Source organism: Lepisma saccharinum, chromosome 9, assembly GCF_977018435.1.
Source record: "Lepisma saccharinum chromosome 9, izLepSacc3.1, whole genome shotgun sequence".
Classification (NCBI taxonomy): domain Eukaryota; kingdom Metazoa; phylum Arthropoda; class Insecta; order Zygentoma; family Lepismatidae; genus Lepisma; species Lepisma saccharinum.
This window is the reverse complement of record NC_139237.1, coordinates 52504737-52530244: the sequence shown is the minus strand read 5'-3', so window position 1 is coordinate 52530244 and position 25508 is coordinate 52504737. Positions and strand designations below refer to the sequence as shown.

Below are 25508 nucleotides of genomic sequence, written 5' to 3'. Positions count from 1 at the left end.
TAAAGAATTTAATATTTACTGCATAATAAAAAAGGATGTTAGATCAACTTGACGATCCTGATTAATACTGTACATTATGCATATTATCAAAGTAGTTTTGTGCAGATATCTTCTTTGGTGCTGTCCTTCAAAACAGTATGATCCCAATATAATAATCCTTACCTTCCAAGATCAATAAATAACTACCGACTATAAAAACCCAATATGCTGACCAAGGCAGAGATTTATTTTATTATAAAACATAAACTAAACGTAACGTTTAGGTGTTAGAAAGAGTGGAAAGGGCAAGAGAGAAAGAGGAGAGAAGAAGGAAGAAGAATGAAGGAAATAGAGCGTGAGATAGAGAGTCCAACCACATTCACTTTCAGGTGAAAGTACAGTTGATAAGGGAAAGCCACCTGCTATAATGTTCCAGAACAACTTTATAATAGTCTGGAGGAGAGTAATGTTTGTGTATATATATATCGTCCTGTTTTTGTACCTTGTTACATTTGTACTTGCTGGAGAGTCTGAAGAAGACCTTGCTAGAAGGTTGAAACGTTACGTTTAGTTTATGTTTTATAATAAAATAAATTTCTGCCTTGGTCAGCATATTGGGTTTTTCATATCATGGAAACAAGGCCTAATGGTGTTATACCGACTATAGTGCAACAAATGCTGGCAAGTACATTTTCATTATTTCATTTTTGTATTTGGTAAGTTTTTCGACGTGGGGACCCAGACCCCCTCCCCCCCGCCCCCGCTAAAGACGTCCTTGGTGTTACCACCAATGACATAGTCTGCGTTTTCGTACACTTCGCTTTTCTGCCTCTTGTGCCTAATTACGACCAAAATAGACATTGTCAGGTCCATCTTATGCACTGGTGGGCTAACCGGGACTAAACGCATGGCCATGAGAATAGGCGGCTGAGGAGAATTGCTCCGGTGCCACATTTTGGAAAAACAAAGCGAGAGCGGGATAAAAGTCGCTGGTTCCCGCGCACTGTGTGGCAACGTCAACCGGGCTGCGTTACCAAGTTTCGAGCGTCAGACCGACCTCTCTCCGGGGCATACAGTTGCCATCCTGACCTTTCGAGCAAATACTGTCAGTTTGTATCACATGGATTACAAAGACCAACTCTACAACGAGATCATTCATTCTCTTAAACATCCGAACACACGATGTGTCAACAGCTCGAACTTCTGCCACCCGCCTAATTTCACGACACAATACAGACTTGCCTACTTCGTTGATTTGGTGTCAAGTAGTGTATTTGGTGTCTGCACCGTTTGCACTACGTTCTGGAGCAGTGCAATGTGTGGTGTATGATCACGTGGTACGTGCTAACTGATCAAATGAACGTTTAAAGCAGCAGAAAGGCATTTGTTCAATCTTCTTAACTTCAACACCGCTTTCCGTCTACTTGGTTCAACGTCATTTCCTTGCACCAGACTGACACTGGAATACACCAGCACTGCACCTAGTGTACGACCTAGACGGGGCTACAGATTCAAGTGAAATCTGAACCCTTGTTTCTACCAGGGATCGAACCCGGGATCCTTTGGTTACAACGCGAGCAAAATGGATATCGAAATTGGGTGTGGACAAACAGAATATCTCATTGAAGATAAAATAAAAACCGTTAAGGTTACCTCAATCCTGAGGACATAGCAAGCGAAACGAACAAGAAAAGAAATAAATACTTTTTCTCCGCACGTCACTGGTTAATTTCTTTCGCGCGGCAGCCCTTGCAGTGCCATAAATTATAATTTACAAGGGAGGAGAGAGAGAGAGAGAGAGAGAGAGGTCTGTTTATCTGCTTCTGGAAATTCCGTTCGGCCTGAATTTGAAATATGGAGCCCCGTCAAGCCACTCTCTCTCCTCGTATCTTGGAAGTTTGAACACTTTCAGCTTCATTCATCAACTCCCTAATGACTTATTCGCCCGAGCTGCTTGGATCCATCCCATGGAGGAAGGTTTCTGGGTGGATGCCGGGATTTTGAGTGAAGGGATAAAGGCATGGGATTACCTTCTTAGAAAGCTATATGCACCGCGCTATTAACACGATTTCGTCAAAACTGAATACGAATTAATAACTTTTGTTTAAATCGAGCACTGAAAATTTAACCAGCGTTAGGTAAATAACTTCAGGATCATCGCTTGTATCCTTCCGCTACCGTTGCCGATGTAGTAGTATTCTTCCGCAAGGAAAATATACTCCACCTAACTCACCGTTGTTTTAATTCCAAGCCACCTTCAGAACAAATTGATTGGTTTTGTCTAAAGGATCCACCCACTTCTCGAATCTCCATACATAAACTATACAATATTTACACAGTTAACTTTCCTGCAAACTAAACTAAACTTCATATCGCAACAGTTCTCTAATGGCCAGGGCCTGCCAGAGCGATTTATTCATTAGGTGACGCTTGTCATCGCATTGAGTCATCGCTGTTTTCCGGCTTCCGAGACGGGAGTCCACTACTCCATTTTTTTCAAGTAGCTTCTCAATTGTCTTCAAGAAGCTGGGTCAACACCGAAATTTTGGGAGCTCCCATCGGGAATCGAACCCGTGACCTCTCAAACCAAAGGCAAGAGCGTAAAAACCTTTTGGCTATGCAGAAACCCCAATATTGTAAACTGTGTTCATAATTTAAATTATGAATTGAACAAAATCAGAACCTGGTCAATTACTCAGATTTTTTCCAAGGCGAGGCGAACAATTTTTTTTTTTCCAAAAGGACAAACAACACCTTTTCCATGGTGGGCAAAGTTCCATTTTGAATGATTTTAAAAGGAATAATTTACATTCCATTTATAAACAGAATTAAATTCTACACCACTGGTTTTCCAGGAGGCAAGTGCTCCCTTTGTTACGCGATGGATACGGCAATGGTCTTAACTAAGCAACTAACATAGAAACTTATGAAATTAATTATATTAATTATATATATGAATGGCTTATTGCAGAAAGGGACCTGAGTCACATTTTTGAGGTATCGGAGTTAATGGTATTTTTGATTATCCTAGTTACAGACACATCTTTTGGTGCAGAAAGGAAGTCAGTCCCACGAGGCTATAGCCAATAAAATGCACAGTGAAAAGTGTACTTTAATGCAGAAAGGTACCTGAGTAACTGACTCGGGTCCCTTTCTGCAATAAACTTAGCCGTATTTATACGTTGTACGAACTGTGTACGCTAATCTGTAATGCAGTTCGAGGCGGTAAAAATACTGTCAAGCTTATTGACACCAGTAACATTATTGGTTTCGCAACCTGGTGACCTCATGTCTATAAAAAAAATGTGGCATTTGTGAAAACTACCATGTGTTCCTACGAGAATAGGCAGTATTTTCACATTTCCAAGTATCATTCCTTTGATTGATTGATTGATTGATTGATTTATATGTTGTTTTAAGTCCACTTTATGCACAGTAAGGCTAATCGGGACTGGACCTACAGTTTAAAGTGGGATCCGAACCACTTGTGCCTCCACCGGGTATCGAACCCGGGACCCCTTGATAACAAGGCGACGACGCTACCACTGCGCCATCCGGGAGGCCTATCATTCCTTTGAATACTGTGTTGAACATAAGGGTACAGTCAAGGTTTCCGAATTCATCAAAGCTTTGACGTCTTACACCTTCTATCTGTCCAAAGGTGCAAGATTTGTAATTCCTACGTCACGTACGTTCCCTGTTGCACGTATGCCGATCAAGCTTACTAAATTGAAGGACATACGAACTGCCTTGTCGTATGTACCAGATGATGTCAAAGGATTTTATGAAGATATTCTTCAGTGGCCCACTACACACGGCAATGAAACAGACTCAGATGTAGAATAACACATGCATGTATGAGCTCGTACATTATTGTACTTCATACACCGACAATAAAGTCCAGAAAGTGCAGTACACTGTCATTTATTGATGAATCTATAATTTCCTGTGGCATATATAACATAACCTAACCTAACCTAGCGTATGTGGCAACGACAAAAGGGCGTTTGTAGGACATTTCTTGTCTTATTTCACATAGTTTCCACTTTTATTGCAGAAAGGTACCTGAGTCACAACTTTTTCATCTCCACTGTCTCTAGCAGCATACTGCAGGGGGACGCATTGAGGGTTGCAAAATTAACTATTCATTATGGTGAATATTTGAGCCAACAACGGCACATTTCTTTCTTACACTCTCAATATTATACGATTTTTCTTGTTTTTCTCAGAATTGTGCAAAAGTGACTCAGGTCCCTTTCTGCAATAAGCCATTCATATATATAATGAGCCAAAACATTGTCTCGTTCGTCGAATTTAAACTCCTCAAGATTAGACAGAAAAAAAACGAGGAAATAGAAACAGGAAACGAGACTTGTCCTAGGTCTCGTCTCGAGTTGCAAATGTCTGTCTCGTTCTCGCTTTCGTCTCGAACTATTAACACCAGTCTCCTTCTCTCAGTTTCGAAGAACAAGCAAGTCTCGGTTTATAAAATTAACAGTTGAGTTGAAAAATGGAAGTTCTTGTGCATATGAACACACTGAAAGATGTCCCTACACGATTCATTTGTCATCGAAACAAAACAAAATCGACAATCGAAAGGCGTTGAACAAGGGGTTTATTCAAAATATTGACTAGTCTAAAATTGCATTCCAACAGGATTGGAGATAAATTCGACAGGGATTTATTTTTTTAACCGAGAGATGGCAGCAAGTACGGTAAAAACTTAAATAAGTAAATAAGCCGCAATTAATGTATTGATTTTCTCTACAAAATAAGATTTACTGGAAAGTCGAAAGATATGTAATGTACCTATTTAGAATCGCAAAATATTTTCACAGAAGTTATTTTTCATTTCATTTAACTGAAATATAAGTTAGAGATCGAAGAGGCAAAAATATTATATTTACTATGTTATCACAGTTAAACAATACATTATTTATCTCTCCTGTTGACGGCCGTTTGGAATTTAACTTTGTGAAGAGTACTTGTACACACGCTTGAAACTGAAACACCTGGAACACAGATACTAACTAACCTTTGTTAGTATAGTATTGAGTCGCCTTTGGTGTCCAGTACAGCAGCAATACGTCTGGGGAAGGACCGATAGAGGTCCTGCTCAGTGGTAAGAGGGATTTTCAGCCATTCCGCCTGAAGCATACCGATGGTTTCACGATAAGTTGTTGGTGGAGGGAAACATCGCCGCACGCGACCCATACAAAATACCCTATATGAGCTTAATAATGTTCAGGTCTGGAGACTAGGCGGGTCATGGTAGATGTCCAACCTCGCGTTCATGCTCATCGAACCATTCTATGACCTGTTTAGAAGTTTGTTATCATCAAGGAACACCACACCACCGTCCGGGAACAATATTTGCACCATAGGGTCCCAACATGTCCCTCTAGAACGACCAGTGGTCCCAAAGACTGCCACGATATTGCACCCCACACCTTCACGGATCCAGCTCCATGTTTCACTCTGGGTACTAAGCAGTCTGGTTGGTATGTTTTGGATGGACTTCTCCACACGAAAACTCTTCCAGATATCGGACTCGGACAAACAGTGAAGGTGGACTCATCTGAGAACACAACACGTCTCAGATCGTCGAACGTCCACGATTTGCGCTGCTGGCGCCACTCAACCCACTTTTTGGCATTCGTGCGTGACCAAGGGTTTCGGTGTGGCAACCCTGCCATGGTGTTGGTCCTATGAAGTTCTCGGCGGATGGTTTTGGTAGAAACAGGTTCAGTCAAGTGTGTATTCAATTCTGCCGTGACTTTTGCAGCGGTGGTTTTACGCTTTTTGGACACAATCTTCTTTAATACCCTGACGTCCCTGTCAGTCAACTTCCACCTCCCATGACAGTTACTCCTGGATGTGATTCGTCCTTCAATGTGGAATGCTGCCATGACCCTTGATATTTGCAGTCTCCGTTACTGATGCACCGGCGAGACGAGCACCAACAATTTGCCCTCTTTGGAACTCTGATATGTCCTCAATTCTACTGTTCGAAACCGAAGTTTGGGCGTGCAGTCCAGCCACTACTGTGCCAATGTGACTGGTAGGCACACACCTACGCCCTCAAATGCCCGCTATGCTGTGCATGACCAACAGGTGGTGCAGGCGAGCCTTACAACGGCGTGTTCTAATCACCGGTGTTTCAGTTTCAATGTCCACCACCTGTGTGTGTGTATACAGGGTGAGTCACTTAAAATTACCACCAGAAATATTTTGGAAGATTTTCAAAACAAACTTACGTTTTTTTTAAAAATGGAAACCCCATATTATTTTTAGTGCAATTGAAAGTAGGGGAAAATACATTAAGAATGGCTTTGTTACATTGTAATACGTCAAGTAGTTCTCAATTTATTGTAACGTGAAGTTGACGCTTGAAACAAACATCTCAGAAGTTGATACGTGTGTCGTAATAAACATGTCCCCCGTTTAAAGTCATTCGTGTGTTGTAACAAACATGTTTTCCATTTTGACTACCAATTTACAGTCAAAAGAAGAAACATGTTTGTTACGACACACGAATGACGTCAAACCAGGAAACATGTTTGTTAAAACCAGGGCCGTATCAAGGTTTGTGGAGGCCCCTGGGCAAAATGTTTTATGGGGGCCCCCATTTTTTTTTTTCAGGAGCTTTATTAGCTCAATATGTTAACCACCAATTTTCAGCAGTTGAAATGGTAGACCTGATTTTAGAATCAGTAGTCATTCACAATCGAACATATCGCACAAAGGTTTGCAGGGAGAATAGCGCAGTAAAATAAAGTTACAGGACGAAAATTGTAGCGCTATAGCAGCAGTAAAATTCTGCGTCTAAAAGTCTACAGTATATTATGAAGAGTGAACACCGTAACTACAATATATAGTAAACACTAAGGGGGTTTAGACGGAAACAGAAAACTGAGCAGTAGACTGTACTTACGTATGTAATTTATTATAAATGATATTATTTACAATTAAGTGTAAACATGTCACTACATATGCACGGTCCATCTACTGGACAATTACCGACAGGTTCATTGTGGAAATTGTACTAACTACACTTTCTTCAAGAAAATTCCCAAAGACTTAACACTTATAGTAGACACACTTTTCTTGCCTTTTTCACCGAAAATTCATCTACTATATCATCAAAGTCCAATTCACGAAGAAGTTCATGTTCAGTGCTTAATAAAAAATATTGGATAAGCGATCCTGTCCCATGGCAGCACGAAGCCTGTTTTCACTAATTTCATTTTTGAGAAAGATCTTTCTCCGCTGAAGTTTGTTACGTTCTAAAGAGAATTTCGACATTGGGAAATGTACTGCATAACGGGACCTTACATACAATATTATACATAGACAGTTCCATTGGGATGTCTTCCTGCTGTTTGACATTGCTACTGCTTACTAGGTGTGCAAACTGTATCAGATCATTCTCTAGCGAGGGTTCCAGATCCTCATCGTACGTAGATGCTCACAAGCTCACGAACTGCAGATGTAATTTATGATGGAGTTGCCACTGCAAGTTCATTTAGAATACTGAACCTCTCCGACAGTTTCATAGGGAAAAATCCTGTCTGTGAGTGATGAAGTGATTTGATCAATCACTGGTAGAAAACTTTCCACTCTGAAATGGTCATGAGGCGAGAGGTGGATTTGAGATTCATTTTCATAGTCAAGAGGATTCAGTTGGACGTTTCTCACCCGCTGACGTGAGTGTTCCTTATTGTACTCTTCTGTGCCACTTCTTCTTCTGGTTATCTCCTCATATTCAGAAAAGTAGTTCCTTTTTGATTCTACGAACGTCTTTAAAGATCTCAAAATGTCAATGGCAGACTGAAGAACTAACCTTGGATCCTGGAGTATTTTGCTCGTAGCATCAAATCTCTCTAAAATGTCATTCCAGAAGACGGCTAACAATGCGATTTCTAGGGACGACATCTGTCGTGAGAGCCCATTCCCTTCACTTCTTACAATGCCCTTCTCTTCTTTGTCATTGCCTAGAGCTTCCTTAAATTTTTCGTAACCTTGGACTATGGATTCTGTGGCATCTGCTCTACATGCCCACCGATTCTCACTTGAACTCTTGGGAACATAGTATTTCCCTTCTGCTTGTCTTATCTTATCCACCAATGTTTGATAACGGTGAGGTGATGCTGTGAAGAACACATAAAGCCGTTGTACAAAATCGAAGAAATGAACAGCTGCAGGACATGCATTAGCCGCTGCTTTCCCTACCAGAGTCAAAGAGTGGGCACAACAGCTCTGCTAGTTTATTTTTTTCCTTGACGAGAGCTTTCATGCCTTTATACTTTCCACACATATTCGCAGCATTATGGTACGATTGGTCACGACAGTCACGTATATCAATCTTATGATGGTCTAGAAACTCCAATAACGCATTAGCAATAGCAGACCCAGTGTGACAACAATTTGGTAAAAAGGTCAGAAACCTTTCTTTTGGAGATAACCCTTCCATATAGCGCACAACTATAGTCAGCTGATCGATGTGTGACTCATCCCATTTCTTTGGTGGTGGCCCCGGGGCAATTGCCCCAGTTGCCCATAGGGTAATCCGGCCCTGGTTACATTACAACAAACGAATGTCCTGAAACGGGGAAACATGTTGAGAGAAACAATGTGTTCGTAGTTTTGCCAAGTGACCGTATGAGGTGCTGCAGTCGAAGTGTAATTCGAAAGATCGCTTCAACTACGTTCTTGCACCTTTCGGACACTGCGTTTAAGTCGCAGGCACACTTTAAACCGTAGGTCCAGTCCCGATTAGGCTTACTGTGCATAAAGTGGACTTAAAAGATCAACTCAAACCAATGCAGAAATAATAATCACCATTAGACATTCCCATCCAGGATCTAGGTTTGCTAATCCTTCAGATTTTCTCTGAAGTTTCCATGAATTAATTGTGTATGTTCCAAGCCTCATCCTACAACCGAGTAGATTTCAGAATTTCTTAAAAAATTGACCCATAAAATATTTTATTAACACATAAATTGAATGTACTTACAATAAAATCATACAATTATAAAATTTCTACGTCCTTTGAAACTTTATAAAGTACATCATGAACTTTTGCAATCAAGAGTTAGGAACATAAATTATGTAATATTAATCATACTTTAATGCTTATGAACAAGTGTTTCAACATTACACGGATTTTGATTATGCTGAAAGAGTAGGTTCATAGATCAATATTGACAGATCTAAAGACTTTACAATAAGTAAGCGATGAAATAGACAGCGTAAGGTCCGAGAAATATGAGGAATGCAAATGTTTGGGAAGGGGAATTGAAGTAAATAATAACGGCAAAGAAGAAGAAATAATACCAAGGAATCAAACTACCCTGAAAGAAGTGACCTTGAGCAGTGACGTACTTCTGCCAGCGTTCATAACACTTTTATGCAATCTTTGGCCACCTCCTTCAGAGCAAGCGTCGCTTACGTCTTGACTTCGTCAGCTGAAGCGAATCTCCGCCCTTTGAGCCACTGGTAGAAGTAGAACAAGATTTATAATTCTTGAATTCGTTAAAGAAAGTCCACAGAAAGGCTAATCGGGACTGGACCTACTTAAGGTGGAATCCGAACAACTATGTATCTCCGCCGAACTTCGAGACCTCTTGATTACATAGGTGACGCCATTACCACATCATCAGGAAGGCGCAAAGGAAGGCAAGCAACATGAGGAAGATGGAAAGAACAAATTACGAAGGGGCTGAAGAAGAGGAAATTATTTCGAAGAAAGAGATAGGTGTGGGAAAGAATAGGTAAAATCTGAAGCGAAGGATAACAATATTTAAACAAGAGGGAAGGAGTGGAAAATGAGAAGAAAGATTGAAAAAGAGGGGAGATGAGAAAGAAGCGGAAAGGAATGCAATGAAGGCGATAAGTGTGGAAGAAGAAGATGGGCTTAATATGAAAGATGTAGAGAATGAATGTATTAGAGATGACACAGGATAATGACACTGTATCGATATCGACCGGTATATACAGATTAATAAAGTTGACCTAATTTTATATATGTATGATGTTTCTAGAAACGTATTATACATTTAAGCTGGTATTGTCAAGTACAAGGGTAAATATATAGTTTATTTTTCTAAGGCAATGGAACATTCGCAATTGTATATAGGATCGGTAGAGTATCTCTTATATTGGTATCAGAACAATTTACAGAATATAACCGTTGTTTATCGATATGGGCAAAAAATTGTAAATAAGAATTATTCGTCCTGCAGCTTGGTTGGTTCGTTTCAGGAAACTGCAGATTCAACTCGATACCAACAGTTCTGCTACATCAGTTACGTATTATTCGGACCACATTTTTAAGTGGTAGTCAACACTCTTCGAACACAATATGTTTGTGACAATCGGTCCATGTGCGCATGCGCTAACTGGACTAGTTCATTGGCAAAATAGGGATGACAGGTGCAAGTGGAGCGCAGGTGGAGAAGCAAATTCCGTGGAAGTAGTACCTGTTACACTTTTAAAGGGTTTGTCGCTAGTTGTTACTGCCATCACAAATAACAAGTACAATAAGCAAACTATACAACAACCGAACGCATGCAAGCGAACAGTGACGTATCGGCGATTGAGTTCTAAAATGGGTGGGGGGGCAAAGTGATAAATCTGTTGGGCAAGGACAGTTTACTTTCCTTTGGTAGATAAGGTTTAGCATAGTGAGGGCAAAAATGGCAAAAAAAATGGGGGGAGGGGGCAACCGCTCCCCACCACGCCCCTTCTAATCGCCGCCACTGCAATCAAAATACAGATTAGAAACCCACAGAGTAGTATCGTGCATGTTTATATCTGCTTCCCCTTTCGTGTTTCGATTCGTCCACTCGAGCTAGGCCCTATAGCGGTTTGTAAAAATACAATTATTTTAGGAACACCCTGTATATTTACTTGTTGCACTGGTTTCCTGATTTATTTTACAGTACTGGATTTTATTATTTTGTGATCATATTTACTAATGAGTAGCGAGCTTAAAAGTCTAAACCATGGTTTAATTATAGCACTTGTCTAGTGAATGTTTAGAGGAAAGAAAACCACAATATCCACAAAATATTCTCTTTGCAACAATGTGTGCGAGAAACACTGCCGAAAGTACTCTTTAAGTCAAAGAGAGACACCATGACCCGAAAAGGATGAAAAAAAAACCCTCTCCTCGACTCTTGCGGGAAGCGGAAACACGCGTCGCGAAGCGGAACCGGAAGTTCTGGTGCTGACGTAGGCCGTAACTGGAGTTCGGGGTCGCAACGGTTGACGCGAGCGAAAGAAAAATCTTTGGGGAAATATGTGGTTTGAGCGGTCGTCCCTCCTTCGTACCCTTAATCGGGTCCCATCAGTTCGTATGGTCGCTGCGAAGGAAGCATTTGGGGGTCATAACTTTGTCTAAGAGCAGCCTTATGCTTGGATCTCCTTTCGCGTCGCAATTCGGCCCTCAAGAGCATAGATCGTATCTGCAACCACGTTTAAGTTCATTTTGTGACACTACTGTGTAAAGAAGATACTAATAAATATTGAAAATATACCTAAAGTGCCTAAGTATTGAAATCTAAACTTTAATTGAATGCATAAAACTAGATTTCAATATTAATATTACCGTGATTATCACCCAGCACATAATTTTTTACTAACTCTTTACTTTTTACGATCGTCAGTTGTTTTCTAGAGGTGCAAGTTCATAAATTCACATTGTAAATCAACATAACTTGTCCTCATTACAATATACACTTAACTATGCTTTTAAAGAAAAACCAATATATGCACTTTTGTGGCGTTTAACTAAAATATAATATCTAAATGTCCTAATATGACTAAAATAATACTCTTTAGTTGTTAAATAAGTTTCTAAATATCAAGATATAGGTCTACACTTTAAATGTTCAAATGTCCCATTATGTTCTTAAGTCAACTTTAAAATGTTACATTTTAATTGGCAAAAAACAAATATATCTACAGTGAAAAGTAAACAAAAATACAAAGACAGTAATGAAATATTAATAATCAATAACGAGTTAGCTAAAATATAGAAAAAAATGAGTAAGTGTGTGTACTGAACACCATATACATAAATCTCTCTCATTGCACATACACGATATATACAGGGTTATTAAAAAAGAAAGAACAGATTTCAAATGTTTATTTCTCACGAACTATAAAAGATAGAAACAAGTGCCATACATCAATGACTAGAGGAAGGTTCAAAGTTTTATAATCCTGCCTATTAGTTCCATTCAATACCCATCGAATTGTTGCAGCTATCAATTCAATAACTAGGGAGCAGTTAATTCGCGTGTGGCAAGAAATGGAGTACCGTTTTGATGTTTGTCGGGCAACACATGGTGCTCATGTTGAGTGCATACGTATATTAAAACTTTCAACAATAAAACTTTGAACCTTCCTCTATCCATTGATGTATGGCACGTGTTTCTATCTTTTATAGTTCGTGAGAAATAAACATTTGAAATCTGCTCTTTCTTTTTGAATAACCCTGTATATGTACTACTAGTATCATGTATCGATTTAAAATAATCAACATTAACTTCTGAAAATTTGGAAGGCAATAGAATTATTTAGATGAGATGAGATTGGAACATTTAAGAAAGACAAAATTTTATTAAATTTTGAACATGAATAGGACAATACACTTATTACAGTTTAATGTAACAGATAAAAGTTACCAGACATTTTGATTTAACAATCAAATAATACAAATTAAATGTTCCCACCAGAAACCATATTTTACTTCAAGTCCAAACATTGGAATTAAACAAAGATTGAATAAGTGAAATTCAAATTGCAAATTATTGAAATAATTGTAAAAAAAATTGTTTGTTTATGCTGAGACACTTTAATCTTAATTAATAACTGTAATTGCCCACTTTTATTACTATGCATTTTCCATTCCGGGACAAAAAGATACGGTGTTTAGAGAATGTTGTTATTACTAGAGTTCGGGCATTTTTGGACATTTTTGGCATAGTGATAATTTTCAGAGATGGTATCCAGACGAGACGAGACAAAAGTTTGCAGTATCTCGGGCTAGTGTCGAGCTGTAAATAATGCTCTCGTTTTGGTCTCGCCTGCCTCGTCTTCGTTTGAGTCTCGGTCTCGTCTTTTTGAGAATTTTAGGTCATTAACTTTTGAATTCTAGTTATTACATATTTTGTTATATGATTTGGCTCAGTAAATTAAGATATTGTCATACAATCAGTTGATTCGAGGTTTCATTCCCTAAAGTCTAAGGTTTACTGGGATCGAATCCCAGTGGAGGCATATTTCAGTTGTTAGTATTCCATTTAAAAACCCACTGATCTATTAGCCATTACCCTAAGGGACTCTCATATCCTTCTTCAATAATTTATACATTGTGTCTCAATTCTGCGTAAAGTTTACGGTGTTATTTTGGTCAGGAATATCTCGAGAACCAGTGGACAGAAAATTTTTCATTTGAAAGCTGAGAGGAGATAATATATCGCGATCTGTTGTGTCAAATTTGCTCTTATTTCAATAAATTGGCTACTGTTTAAGTTTCGAATGATTTTACGTTGTGCTGAACGCACTAACTCCGCTAAACAATCCAGTCGACTACACATTTGGATTCATAATTCCAATTTATACTCAGAATGACTAATCAAGATTGCACCAGAAGCTTAAAGTCAGGTCAGAACCACTATGCTATGGGGCTGAATCAGAAATCGAACGGGCGACTACATGACATCATTGCAACTACACGGTCGGAGATACCCGTTTTGAATAGGGACAGCACAAGTACAAATACTGATAACATTGCAGTTCAAGCGCACTCTCGAAATCACAAAATAGAACAGCAACTGCTTTCCGGGGGGCTGGAAGGTGGTGGGTGTCGTCGAGGGACAGCGGTCAGTGACAACTCAATGGGAGTGGTGACGAAAGCTTGCTCCAAAGCTTGGGACATTCTCCGGCGAGGGTTTAGAGGCACCCGAGTGTGTAAAAGTTCTGCTGGTTTCAGCAGAATATCAGTAGCAGCATTGTCTGCGTGAGCCGTCGGTTGGATGTTATCCTCCGGTGCTTCCTGAAAATCCTCCTGCTCTACGATGTTGTGGTGTTGAGGCGACAGTGTGGTCATCTCAGTGGTTGTGTAGCGCGCTTGCTTTGGGTCCCGTTTGGGTTCCGGTACCTCGCCGTCCGCGCTGCTAGGCGTGGGCAGAGCGCTGGAGGTGTACGTGTTGTCGATCGTTCTCCGCAGAATCTTCAGTCCGCTTGTCTGGGTGGACCTGCTAGATCTCTCGAGTCTCTTCAGGATCGGGTATCTGAATTCCACAAACGGCGTTTCCTCCAGCTCGTAGTTTGTCTCGTCTTGCAAGATGATCTTATCCGTGTCACCGATGACTTCGTTGTCTTCCTCGCTCAATGACTTCTGCTGATTGCCAACCATGATGATCTGGTTTGTTGGCTTGATCTTCACTATACGTTGCTGATCTTCAACCTGAGCCATCTTCACGAAGTTTCTGGCGTCGATATCAGTCAAGGACTTCGCCTGCCTCTCGGCAATGGGAAACACCGAGATGATCATCTTCTCCTGCTGAAGAGCCTGAGTTGGTTCGTTCCTTGTCTGCTGTCCACTAGAGCCATTATCTTCCTTCTGGTCACTATTGTATGGATGGACGACAGCCGTGCATTTGTGTCCATCAAGCGATTTTCTATCCTTAAAGTTCTTCCCGCACTCCTTGCATCTTCCAAACTGTGACTCTTGTTTCCTTAAAGGTTTACTCGGCGAAATTCTTCCATTGCTCGCCACACATTTGGCATTCTCTTTGTGCACTGCGAGATCCTTTTCGGTCTTGAAGCTTCTCTTGCACTTTGAACAGTAAACCATCCTTTCTCTTCGTTAACCTGAAAGTAGACATCAAAGTAAGCGACTTTCGCACTCAGAACATCTGTGTCAATTTACTAACAGACCATCTCGTGTCTTATAATTTGGCACGCAAGGGGATGTACAAATTATAAATTTAAGTGAAAAACACAGGCTCGACCATGACTCGAAACCGTGTCTCTGGCATACCCAACCAACTGAGGTACCGAGACAACAATGGTATCACATGATTTTTCGCTTCTGCCTTTTTGCCTCTATTGAATACTCTTTTTTCGTGATATTGCACGGTTTCCGGGTTCAAGTCCTTGTCAAGTCTCCATTTTTTACTTATATTTATACATACTTTGATGGCTCTACGTATATATATATACACCAGGCGTGATCAACTGAAACCCGTTCGCCTCTTGTGAACCGTACTGCTGTTCTTAAATCGAGATTACGTGGTATGTTTCCATATCCAGTCATGATTGCCCTCTAGGCGTTAACGTTTTTCTTTGAGAATCAAAACATCTATATGCTGATTTGTGATTCGTTACCAAGAAAGTTTATAAATTATGGCTAACTTATTGTTGAATTGTTAGTACCATCGATTCATTGCTAATTCAAGTCTAATATTCATTATGTGACTTACTTTGATCTAACATATCGTACAAATTGCAAAATTCTTAAAAGCCAAACTAGTTTACTATAATAATATACGACAAATTGTAAACAGTTAAGATATACGGAGGCCTTTCAAGTTTTTCAATATTTCAAAATAACGACACACACTCAGACATATATAAAATATATTACTTAAAACGAGCTACCTACAGCCTTACCAACTTGCAAATACGTGCTAACAACACAAAACCTGACCTGCTTAATTTATTTTCTTGCTTATTTCTGTTATTATATGTGGATAGATTAGGCAGGTCAGATTTGGTGCTATTAGCATGTATTTCTAAGTTGCTAAGGCTGTCGCTACCTGCTCGTTTACTTAAAGACACAAGTGTCTTCTATAACCGCATGGAGCGCTAGATTCATATTCCACAGTTTTCAGTTTTCAGTTCTGGATTGAGCCGTTTCTTACTACTTGCTTGCTTCTAATTCTTTCTGAAGTTATTTGCGATGTAGTGTTCTTTCCTCTCTAAGCCTCAACTCTTCATCTTCAACTGTACTATTTATTTTTGAACTTCTATCCTCAGTTGACAACTTGTTCTCATCAATCTTCCTGTCCATTATTTTTTTATTCTCTTTACCGGTACTGGTTATTTGCACATGCATTTCTTTATTTTCGTTTCTTACTTGTACTTTTCTGTTATTCTCATTGAATTTCTCTGCCTTTCTATTATTATCTTCGATTTAACTGTTATCTTCGTCAATTTCTCTCCTCATTTTTCCTTCCTTCTCCTGTTGCTTTATCTTAATTCTCTATTTTGCTTCTCTAACTTGCCTTGATAGTCTCCGGAGTTTTTTCGTCATAATCTTCCTTTTTGCAGCTTCTTCTTCCTCTTTCTTGCAGGTCTTACACATGTACTCATATTTTTATTTTCTGCTAATCTTCATATATTCCTCTCTGCTCATCTCTTTGCATGTCCAGTGTTTATATTCATAACTTTTCTACATTGGATAACTTCTTGTGTGGTTCCTTCTTCGTCACACCAACAAAAAATTCCCCTTCTTCATCTACAATTTTCATCATTGATCCATTTTTACTAGCTTTGCCTTTACTTTCATGTTCTATTTTATATTTGTCCTTCATTTTGTGTATTCTTCTATACCTTTTTCGACTGTCTAGTCCTAATTATTTTATAGCCCCAAGGTTGGGCGCCACTTATGTATGCTACGTCTATTCTGGTACCAATTAGCTACTTCGCCATCAGGGTTAGGTTCTTTGTTAAGAAATGAGACTAGACATTTGTATTCATGTAATATACTACGTGGAGGATCATATAACAATAGGAATCTCTTTGTTAATATACTCCGTCCCTTATGTAAATAATATATATATATATATATATATATATATATATATATATACACACACACACGTATTATTCTTATATTCTTTCTTTCATTCTTTGATACACCGCCCTTTACACGTATGGACGTTCTCGCACTATCATTTGTCCTTTATTCATAAATGAGTTTCTCTTGATCGTCTCGATGTTTTCACTGTTACTCTGCAATTTATCGGCTTCTTTCCAACGTCTCAGCAACTCAACATCTCAGCAATAACTCTGCCGCTCAGCAATTTAGCAACTGTATATCAACTCGGGGTCTCGACGATAACTCTGCCACTGAGCAATAACCCCGCAGATCATCAATTCATCAATTCGGCGCCTCGACGATAACTCAGGAGTTCAGCAATTCAGCAACTCTACAGCAACTCGGAGTCTCGACGATAACGCTGCAGCTCAGCAATAACTCCGGAGCTCAGCAATTCGACAGCAACTGGGCGTGTGAACGATAAATTTGCGTCTTTACAGCAATAATTTCGACACCTTTCCATTAACTTTTTCTATCTGCTATTTCTACCCTAGGGGTCTCGGCTGGAATGCGCCGCCACTAAACTGTACGACCAGATGTGTAACTTGGAGCAACGCGCTTCTTCACGTTGGTCCTCCATTTTCTTGAAACCGAATATCCCGTAAACGGCGTTAGCCCAATAAAAAATAATTGCAAGCCTATTTAGTCCATTACATGCTCAATATAGTTTTCATCTAGCCCATTCACTTGGGGGTAAACTTGGCATACACATAGTGTCGTGCAACGTTAAAAGTGCTGAGGGCTACGGTTGGAACGCTCCGCCACTAGTGTTATAAAAATTTCCTTAAAAGTAATGGTAAATGACGTAACAGAAAAATTTATTTAACTCAAAATTTTTTCTTCTTCGATATCTTCTCTATCAATTTTTTTCTGCGTTAGTACAGGGTGTCCCACGAACGGCGCAACTGGGAATTAAGAGTGGCGTTACTTAGTAACCGAAACTGTACATACATAAGTCATACACCAAATGTTAGCCCTGTCCAAATAGACAGATAATGGGAGATAAGGCACAGAATGAAATGATCAAGTAGAGAGGAAGTGAACAAAAACAAAGAGAAGCTATGGCTGAGACAAGAAGATTAAAACCAAGAAGAAATAAAAAAAAACAGGAAAGAGTTACAATTGAAAATTTGAACTAAATAAAAATTTGCATTTTTTCACCATCCATGATTGTGCACATATTCGTGTAGCTTATTCTTAATTAGTTAGGAACGTATTTTTTTAATCACATCACCCAGGATGACCGATATGCCGAAAAGATTAAAACAAGAAAACAGTAAAAACAGTTCCTAGAGACAGGCTAATAAAAGTAACTGTGTTGTTTATGTATCGGCGTGAATTTCGCTCTGTGATAGGAAATATTCCATTCCATTCCATTCTGTAAGTATTGCTTTCCAGTTTACACTATTGGCATTATTTTTAACTCTCACTTTGAGGACAATGAGCATATGGAAATGCCAATGAATGTTTTAAAACCCTATCACTTTCTTGAGGAACACAAAATCTATCCCATAGACTGAGAAGAATTTTATTTTATAATGGTATCTTGAATTTTTTCATATTTATTATAAATCAGATCATAGGCGTGCGCAGACCCTCTGATTAGGGGAGCAAAGCCTTGATAAAAGTTCAGTCGCGAAAGAAAAACATCACTGTTTTTAGTTTCATGATGGGTGTATGTGAGTACGTATGTATGTATATATATATATATATATATATATATATATATATATATATATATATATATATATATATGTATATATAATGCAGCAACATAGACGCAATATAACGAATAGATAAATTGTCTTTAAAATATGGCGCGCTCCTTTTCCTCCAAACAAATATGTTCATGCACTTAAGACAAAACTGTCTAGCAGAAAGAATCTTAAGTAATTAGTAGTTATAACTTCTCTCTCTCTGATAATTTACAATGCATTACAGAAATGAACAAAATTGCGAGCGCAGCGAGCAAGAAAGCTTTTAGATCCAAAATTTTCGCAAACTGAAAATAATATTGACTTAATATGACACCACAAATATCATGGACGCCATGGCATCCACTTTTACAATATTTTTCATTTAGAACGTTCTGCGCGCCAACTCACGCCGCCCCATAGCTACGGTTCTGAACTTCTGAACTTGACAAGACTGTGAGAAAACCAGACATTGCGAGCGAAACGAACAAGAAAATTTTACGAAATGTATTTTTATTTATATAGAATCTGATATCGAGTGGGGCATTCGTCCCTCTGTGCTGCCTGCAGGTGCTCTTGGCCGTTTGGAAGAAATAATGCAAGAAAGACGTGAAAACTAATTCCATCTTAAGAATCCTTTTGTCCTGCTACTCTTAGATTCTACTAGTCTTGCTTTCTCTTACCTCAATGTTTGCCCCCTTCCCTCCCTAGAATTGATTTCGGCCCAAGATTGGGGAGGGGCAATTCCCATTTCCCCCTGTGGTTGCGCCACTGCACTCCCTTCCCTCATAGTTGCTTTGAAATTTAATAGGCTTCAAAATGCCTACATTTATATAAATGTTTAAATATATCGTTTAATAATGTCGATAAGATTCCTCTACACTAAATTTCTAGGTGAAAGTATACTAATATAATACTAGTATAATAATGTAGGAAAATGGACGTCTGGAAGGGGAGCAAGGATGGCCACACCTACCCCTTAGAAATCGAATGTCAACCTAAAAAGTACGTATATATTTCAAGCGTATAATTTGATTTCCGTCACAGTAATTTTCATTAATGCGATAGTTTCAAATTCAAGTGGTTTTTTTTGGGGGGGGCAACACTATTAGGGGGGTAATATGCCCCATGGAAAAATACCTTGCTTGTCCCTCCGTGGGAAAAATCTGCGGCATCCATGATTAGGGGGGTATTTGCCCCCTCTTTTCCCTCCGTGCGCACGCCTATGAATCAGATTCAAAGTTGGATGACTCTTTCATACGTTTGAATTGATGTTTTAAGTTCACTTTATGCACAGATAGTTTGAAATGGAATCCGAACCACTGTTCAATGTGCCTCCACCAGGTTCGAACCCTGGACTCCTTGATTACAAGGCGACGACGATATCACTATGCCATCGGGAAGGCCCTCATCTTTCATGCGTATCGCTTCTGTAGCGGAGAGCTTTGTATGCTGGACTCACGAAATCACCACTCGCAGGCTCGGGTCCCAGCATGGGCAAAGGCGTTTTTTTAGTTTTTGTTTCTTGTGTGTATGTGTGTGTGCGTGTCTGGTCGTCAATTTAATCGAATTGCCATTCATTCTCATCATGGCGATTAGCCAAAAGTGGCAGCCAATCGACACTAAGTAAGAAAATATAAGTATATTTAATATGACACGTGTTTAAACACACACAGATATATATATATATATATACATACACACACAGGGTGTCTCAAAGTAATAGTGCAAGCTGACACAGGTAAAAGTACACGATAATAGAAGCAAAAAGTCTCAATAAATATGGGTGTGCAAACGAGCCTTTTCGAGATAATTGCAAATGTGTGGTTACAAGCCGCCACTGATTTCATTGTTTGTAAACGTCGTCCTAGTTGGTAAATGCTAATAATGTGTGCGAATGTGTGGGTAAAAGAAGTACCAACTCTCGGAAATGTTCTGTTTTGTAAACAAAGAGCAAACCTCGGACCTCGCAAGGAGTAAAGCACTAGGTGTTCACAAAATGAAATCAGTGACGGCTTCTAACCACACATTCGCAACATTATTAGCATTTTACCAACTAGGACGACGTTTACAAACAATGAAGTCAATGGCGGCTTGTAATCACACATTCGATTATCTCGAAAACGGCTCGTTTGCAGACCCATGCTTACAGAGACTTTCTTGCTTCTACAGGGTGGGAAATAACCTTTTGCTAGGGGTCCACAGTAAAAAGTAACAACAATTAAGAAATTGTGGTAATACCAAATGTTAACTACGACAATTGTGGTTACAAAAACAAAATTAAAAGTTAGTATGTCCGCCGTTTGCTTCTCTCACAGCACGAAGACGATCAGGCTAGGAGCTCAGAAGATTCTCAAACAGTCCGTATTCCATTCCATGTCACGGAGGACTTGTTCCAGATGTGCAAGGAGTGTTGGCCGGGAATAGCGGTCCGGTCCGCGTTCCACTATCATCAAGGACTCAACTGCGTCCTTCACAATAGCCCCAAAGTGCTCCGCTGCATTCAGGTCCGGTGATGCAGCCGGCCATTCAGAACTGCTGAAGAAGTCAATGCCACTTCGCCGAAGAAGGTCTTGGTTTTAGCATTTGCCTTGAAGCATGGTGGTTTGTCGTGAACTAACTTTTAATTTTGTTTTTGTAACCACAATTGTCGTAGTAAACATTTGGTATTACCATAATTTCTTAATTGTTGCTACTTTTTCCTGCAGACCCCCAGCAAAAGGTTATTTCCCACCCTATTATCGTGTACTTTCACCTGTGTCAGTTTGCGCTATTACTTTTGAGACACCCTGTATATTATGGAATGAGAAAAACGAATGAACCTTGCTCAGTGAATTTATCTACATTTGGTTATGGTAGGTTGTATAGGAACCATATTGAAATGCGTCGGTTTTTCTTAGACTCAATTCTGAATAAGTACTTCGAGGTGGCCTAGCACTTTTCCCCGCCTGTTAAATATCTCTAGGCTCTATAAGTATCTCTCCAATTCAAGCACGTGAATCATGCACCATAGGGAAAATCAATTTCTTATCCATCTCGAAATGCATTAACCGATATCACCTAAATGCAATACCAACCTAAATCTACAAGGTATCCAGGTATTGCAAAAAAAAAAAAAAAAAAATCCATCTCAAAATTTCAAAATTTACGACTTCGCCCTCTATAATAAGAACTATCTTTAAAAAGCAATTAACGGCACCGGAGAGGGGAAGGAGGGAGAAGAACTAAATAGGACCCCACCTCCTATGTCCCTCAGCTCATTTCGCCAAGGTAGAGCTACAAACTAGTGATAAGTTTACACTGACGTCATGGACTTGTGGAATCAGTAGCCCCGTTTGTTGAATCTTCTGAACTTGTACACCGCTTTTCGTCTACTTTGTTGAACATCATTTCCTTCCACCAGCCTGACACCGAGGTACACCTGCACTGCACCTAGTGTCAAACAGTGCAGCGAACTAGACGGGAACACCATTATTCAGTCATATTTTGGCACTCGTACGTGGTGCATTCCTTATCAGTTTTGTGGTAAGTAAAACTCCTTTAAAGTCTCTTCTTGTCGTTATAACTTCAGTACTAAACGTATAAGCGTATTTTACAGGGCCACTGTTAGGGGTGTGACACACGTGTCGCTGCAAAGGGCCTTCCGCTAGAGAACGTAAATCTGAATTAGGATTCTAAGAGACTAAAAAAATGGACAAAAATTATGGGTTTTTATAAACTCGAAAAGGGGCTTTCGAATTTTTTTTTACTATGTTTCAATACCGTTCAACAATGCATGAATTGAGTGAAAATTTTCATCTCAAGGTTTCATCCTGTCGACTTCTGTGCTAGCATAATACCCTTTCCGCAGAGTACTAACGTCATGTTACATGACTGCCTCCCCAATGGTGCAGTGGTAGCGCCGTCGGATACCGGTGGTGGTTCGGATCCCACTTTAAACTGTAGGTCCAGTCCCGATTAACCTTACTGTGCATAAAGTGAATTTAAAACACCAACTCAATCAATCAAGCAATGTTACATGACTGATGAAAAACATCGTATCAGTGGGAACAATAATTTTGAAGTGCATGGCTACATGGTGGAATATGTTTTTAGAGGGATTGTAGCGTGGATGGAAAAACGCTATCGAGAAAAGTTATGTACCTTTATGCTCTCTACACAGTGCCACATATTGTTAGTAGTTTTTTGGTTTGGTTTGAGTTGGTGTTTTAAGTCCACTTTATGCACAGTAATGCTAATCGGGACTGGACCTACAGTTTAAAGTGGGACCCGAACCACTTGTGCCTCCACCGGGTATCGAACCCGGGACCCCTCGATTACAAGGCAATGACGCTACCACTGCGCCATCGAGGAGGCTCATATTGTTAGTGGTTAACAACGAAAACCTGTCTCTTAAGTTCAAATTTAGAGGAGAAATGGAAGTTGACTGTAAAATCACTTTACAAAATCTAAGTTCCTCACTGATATAGTTCGAACAGAGGCTCGTATTTCGTAACATCAGCCCTGTTTCTCACTACCATGAGCGTACTGACCGTTTCTAAGACGAGGGGGGGGGGGGGGTTTCCTGTTGGAAGCAAAACAAAACTTTTTTCAAGGCCTATCAACACTTTCCCGGCGAGGACAAGGAATGGGCATACTTCGAAATTATAGCAATGCTTTATTTTAAATTATTTGAAAAGAGAATAACTCGTTTTCCAGGGGGAAAGTGAAAACTGGTGTGACATTGTATATATTTGTTGAACTGTTTCAAATAGGTAATAGGTTATTACGAATTCTAACCCCTGTCCCCACATAAACAGACACACTTAAACACAAAATGCAAAGCTAACCCATGCATGCTGTAAAATGCCTTGTAGGCATATGCGGTGGCGAGGGTGTGGAGGTAAGGTCCCACATATTCACTATCTCGTCCATTCGTGGAACTGATGTGATCAGCAGCACGCTCTGGTCGCCTTTACCTCCCCAGGCTTGCCCTCAGGTACACGGTCATTAGAAGTGGTAAACCCCATATCTCCTCTATGCAGGGAAATCGATGGAAAAATTATCAATTGAAATCACATGGCTCGGGAATCGAACTCTAGTCTCCCGTGTAACAGTCAGACGCAATATCAACTAGATAACCGCGTCTCTTTATTCTCAACATGGGCTTAATATTATAAACAGCATATCAGTAGTGCATGGTGGAACAGAAAATATAAATATTGGTGACAAACGTAAATGTGTATTACGTGGTTGCATACACACAAGCAAAAATAATGCAATTTGTGTTAGGATAAAACGAGGCCCCCTAGAGAGGAACATTGTCAAGAAAAGCTGTTTATCTTGGTGAACTGTTGACGCTCTGAATGTTTGTCGATGTTGCATGATCTGATGACAGTCTCTAGTGTACGCAGGATTTGATTTTGAGAAGGGCTAACTCCGAACTTAATATATAGCCTATTGAAAGGATTGGTACGTTTTTTATGTATTTTTTTTGCCAGTTCCTCCATGTATAAGGTTCGGCTAAGTTGTAAAACTTTCCTAGAGGTTATACATTAGTCCCAACTACTTTGATATTGAACTATTGGCTTGTAGTAACATTATATCCTAAATATCACATTTAGGGGTAAAGACTCGTTTGATTACTAATATTTACTTGTCTGTTGTGGGAGACGATGCGACTGTGTCCCCTGCACATTGTTATCACTTGCAAGGCCACACTATACACAGAGCTTGAAATGGAAATTGCTACCTCTGGGGGGTGGGAATATAAAGTCGAGCCCTGGGTATAGGTGGAGGGATATTCCTATGTTTTTAACATGCTAGCAATGAGAGAGCTTAGCGAAAATGTTGGTAGCTGGGGAAAGACCCCCCCCCCCCCGCATTCCTCTCACTTCGAATCCCCATTATATATCATGCTCAGGATAAGTGACACCTCTCAAAGTTTAACCCATGTATGTGAACTGCGGCAGCATATGAATAAAACCAAGAAGATCCCATTTTGATTTCATTTTTGTTGTTTAGCGTCGCTTCTCTGCCACTTTTGACCAATCGCGACGATGAGGATGACTGGTGATATGATGAAATTGATGGACACTCGTAAGGAACAGCCATGTCCAAGCCAGGATTCGAACCCGGGACCCCTACATCGTAGCGCATTGAGTTAACCACTCCGCCACGGAGGACCAAAGAAACAGAAGAAAGCTACGTGCTCAAAAAAATGTTCATCGCAGGTGCTTTTGAGCAAAGTTTTCCTGTAGAAATATAGCTATGTATTTTCATTTCACTCATTGTTTTCACAAAACTTTATTTCTCAGCACATGCACTGCAACCCCCTAAGCCCTCCACTTGGGTATGCCTTTTACAACAGTCAATAGAGCGTGTGCACAGTGTATGCTCTCACAACACAATCATATCATATAAAGAAAGAAATATTTCTTACCTAGTTAAAGCACCCCAACACCTCCGGTGAGCTTCAAGGATCACTTTAATTTACCGAGAAAACAAGGAGTATTGAACGGACTTTACTGCGCAGAGCAGATACATTTGCTGTAGAAAGACATATTGTGCAATGTCCAGCAACTAGGAATTACTACGTTTGAGTTTGCGGCATTTTGTCAAGTCTTGGAAGGTTCTCTAATGACAGGCGTCCACGATAGAGGTCTCCAGTAGCAAGCCTTGCAGCAACTCCACGATCTTTTTCTTTCTTGTAGCAAATACTACACTTCTTACTATTGTATCAGTGGAAATCGTAGCCTTGGCATGATATTGATTCTCTCGCAGTAATCACGACCATAAGCTGGTTTTTTTTTTACAATGATGAAGTCAATTTATACCAGTTGTTGAACTTTTCTTATCGATGCAAGCGTTGAAAAAAATAACAAATAGATTTCTTTTGCGCACCGAGTTTAAAATCAGAGCTAAAATCACTAACAACTGGGAACTGATTCCTGGAATTA

General features: G+C 39.7%; 1 protein-coding gene across 1 annotated transcript; it reads right to left on the bottom strand.

Moving 5' to 3' along the window:
* Positions 1-13038: 13038 nt before the first annotated feature.
* LOC145992665 (uncharacterized) lies at positions 13039-25023 on the bottom strand. The gene is made up of 2 exons (XM_083129038.1): positions 24992-25023; positions 13039-14865 (listed from the first exon to the last, which is right to left on the bottom strand). Exon 2 carries the CDS (start codon positions 14846-14848, stop codon positions 13805-13807), a length of 1044 nt encoding a protein of 347 aa, XP_082985164.1. The 5' UTR covers positions 14849-14865; positions 24992-25023; the 3' UTR covers positions 13039-13804.
* Between the last annotated feature and the right edge of the window lie 485 nt (positions 25024-25508).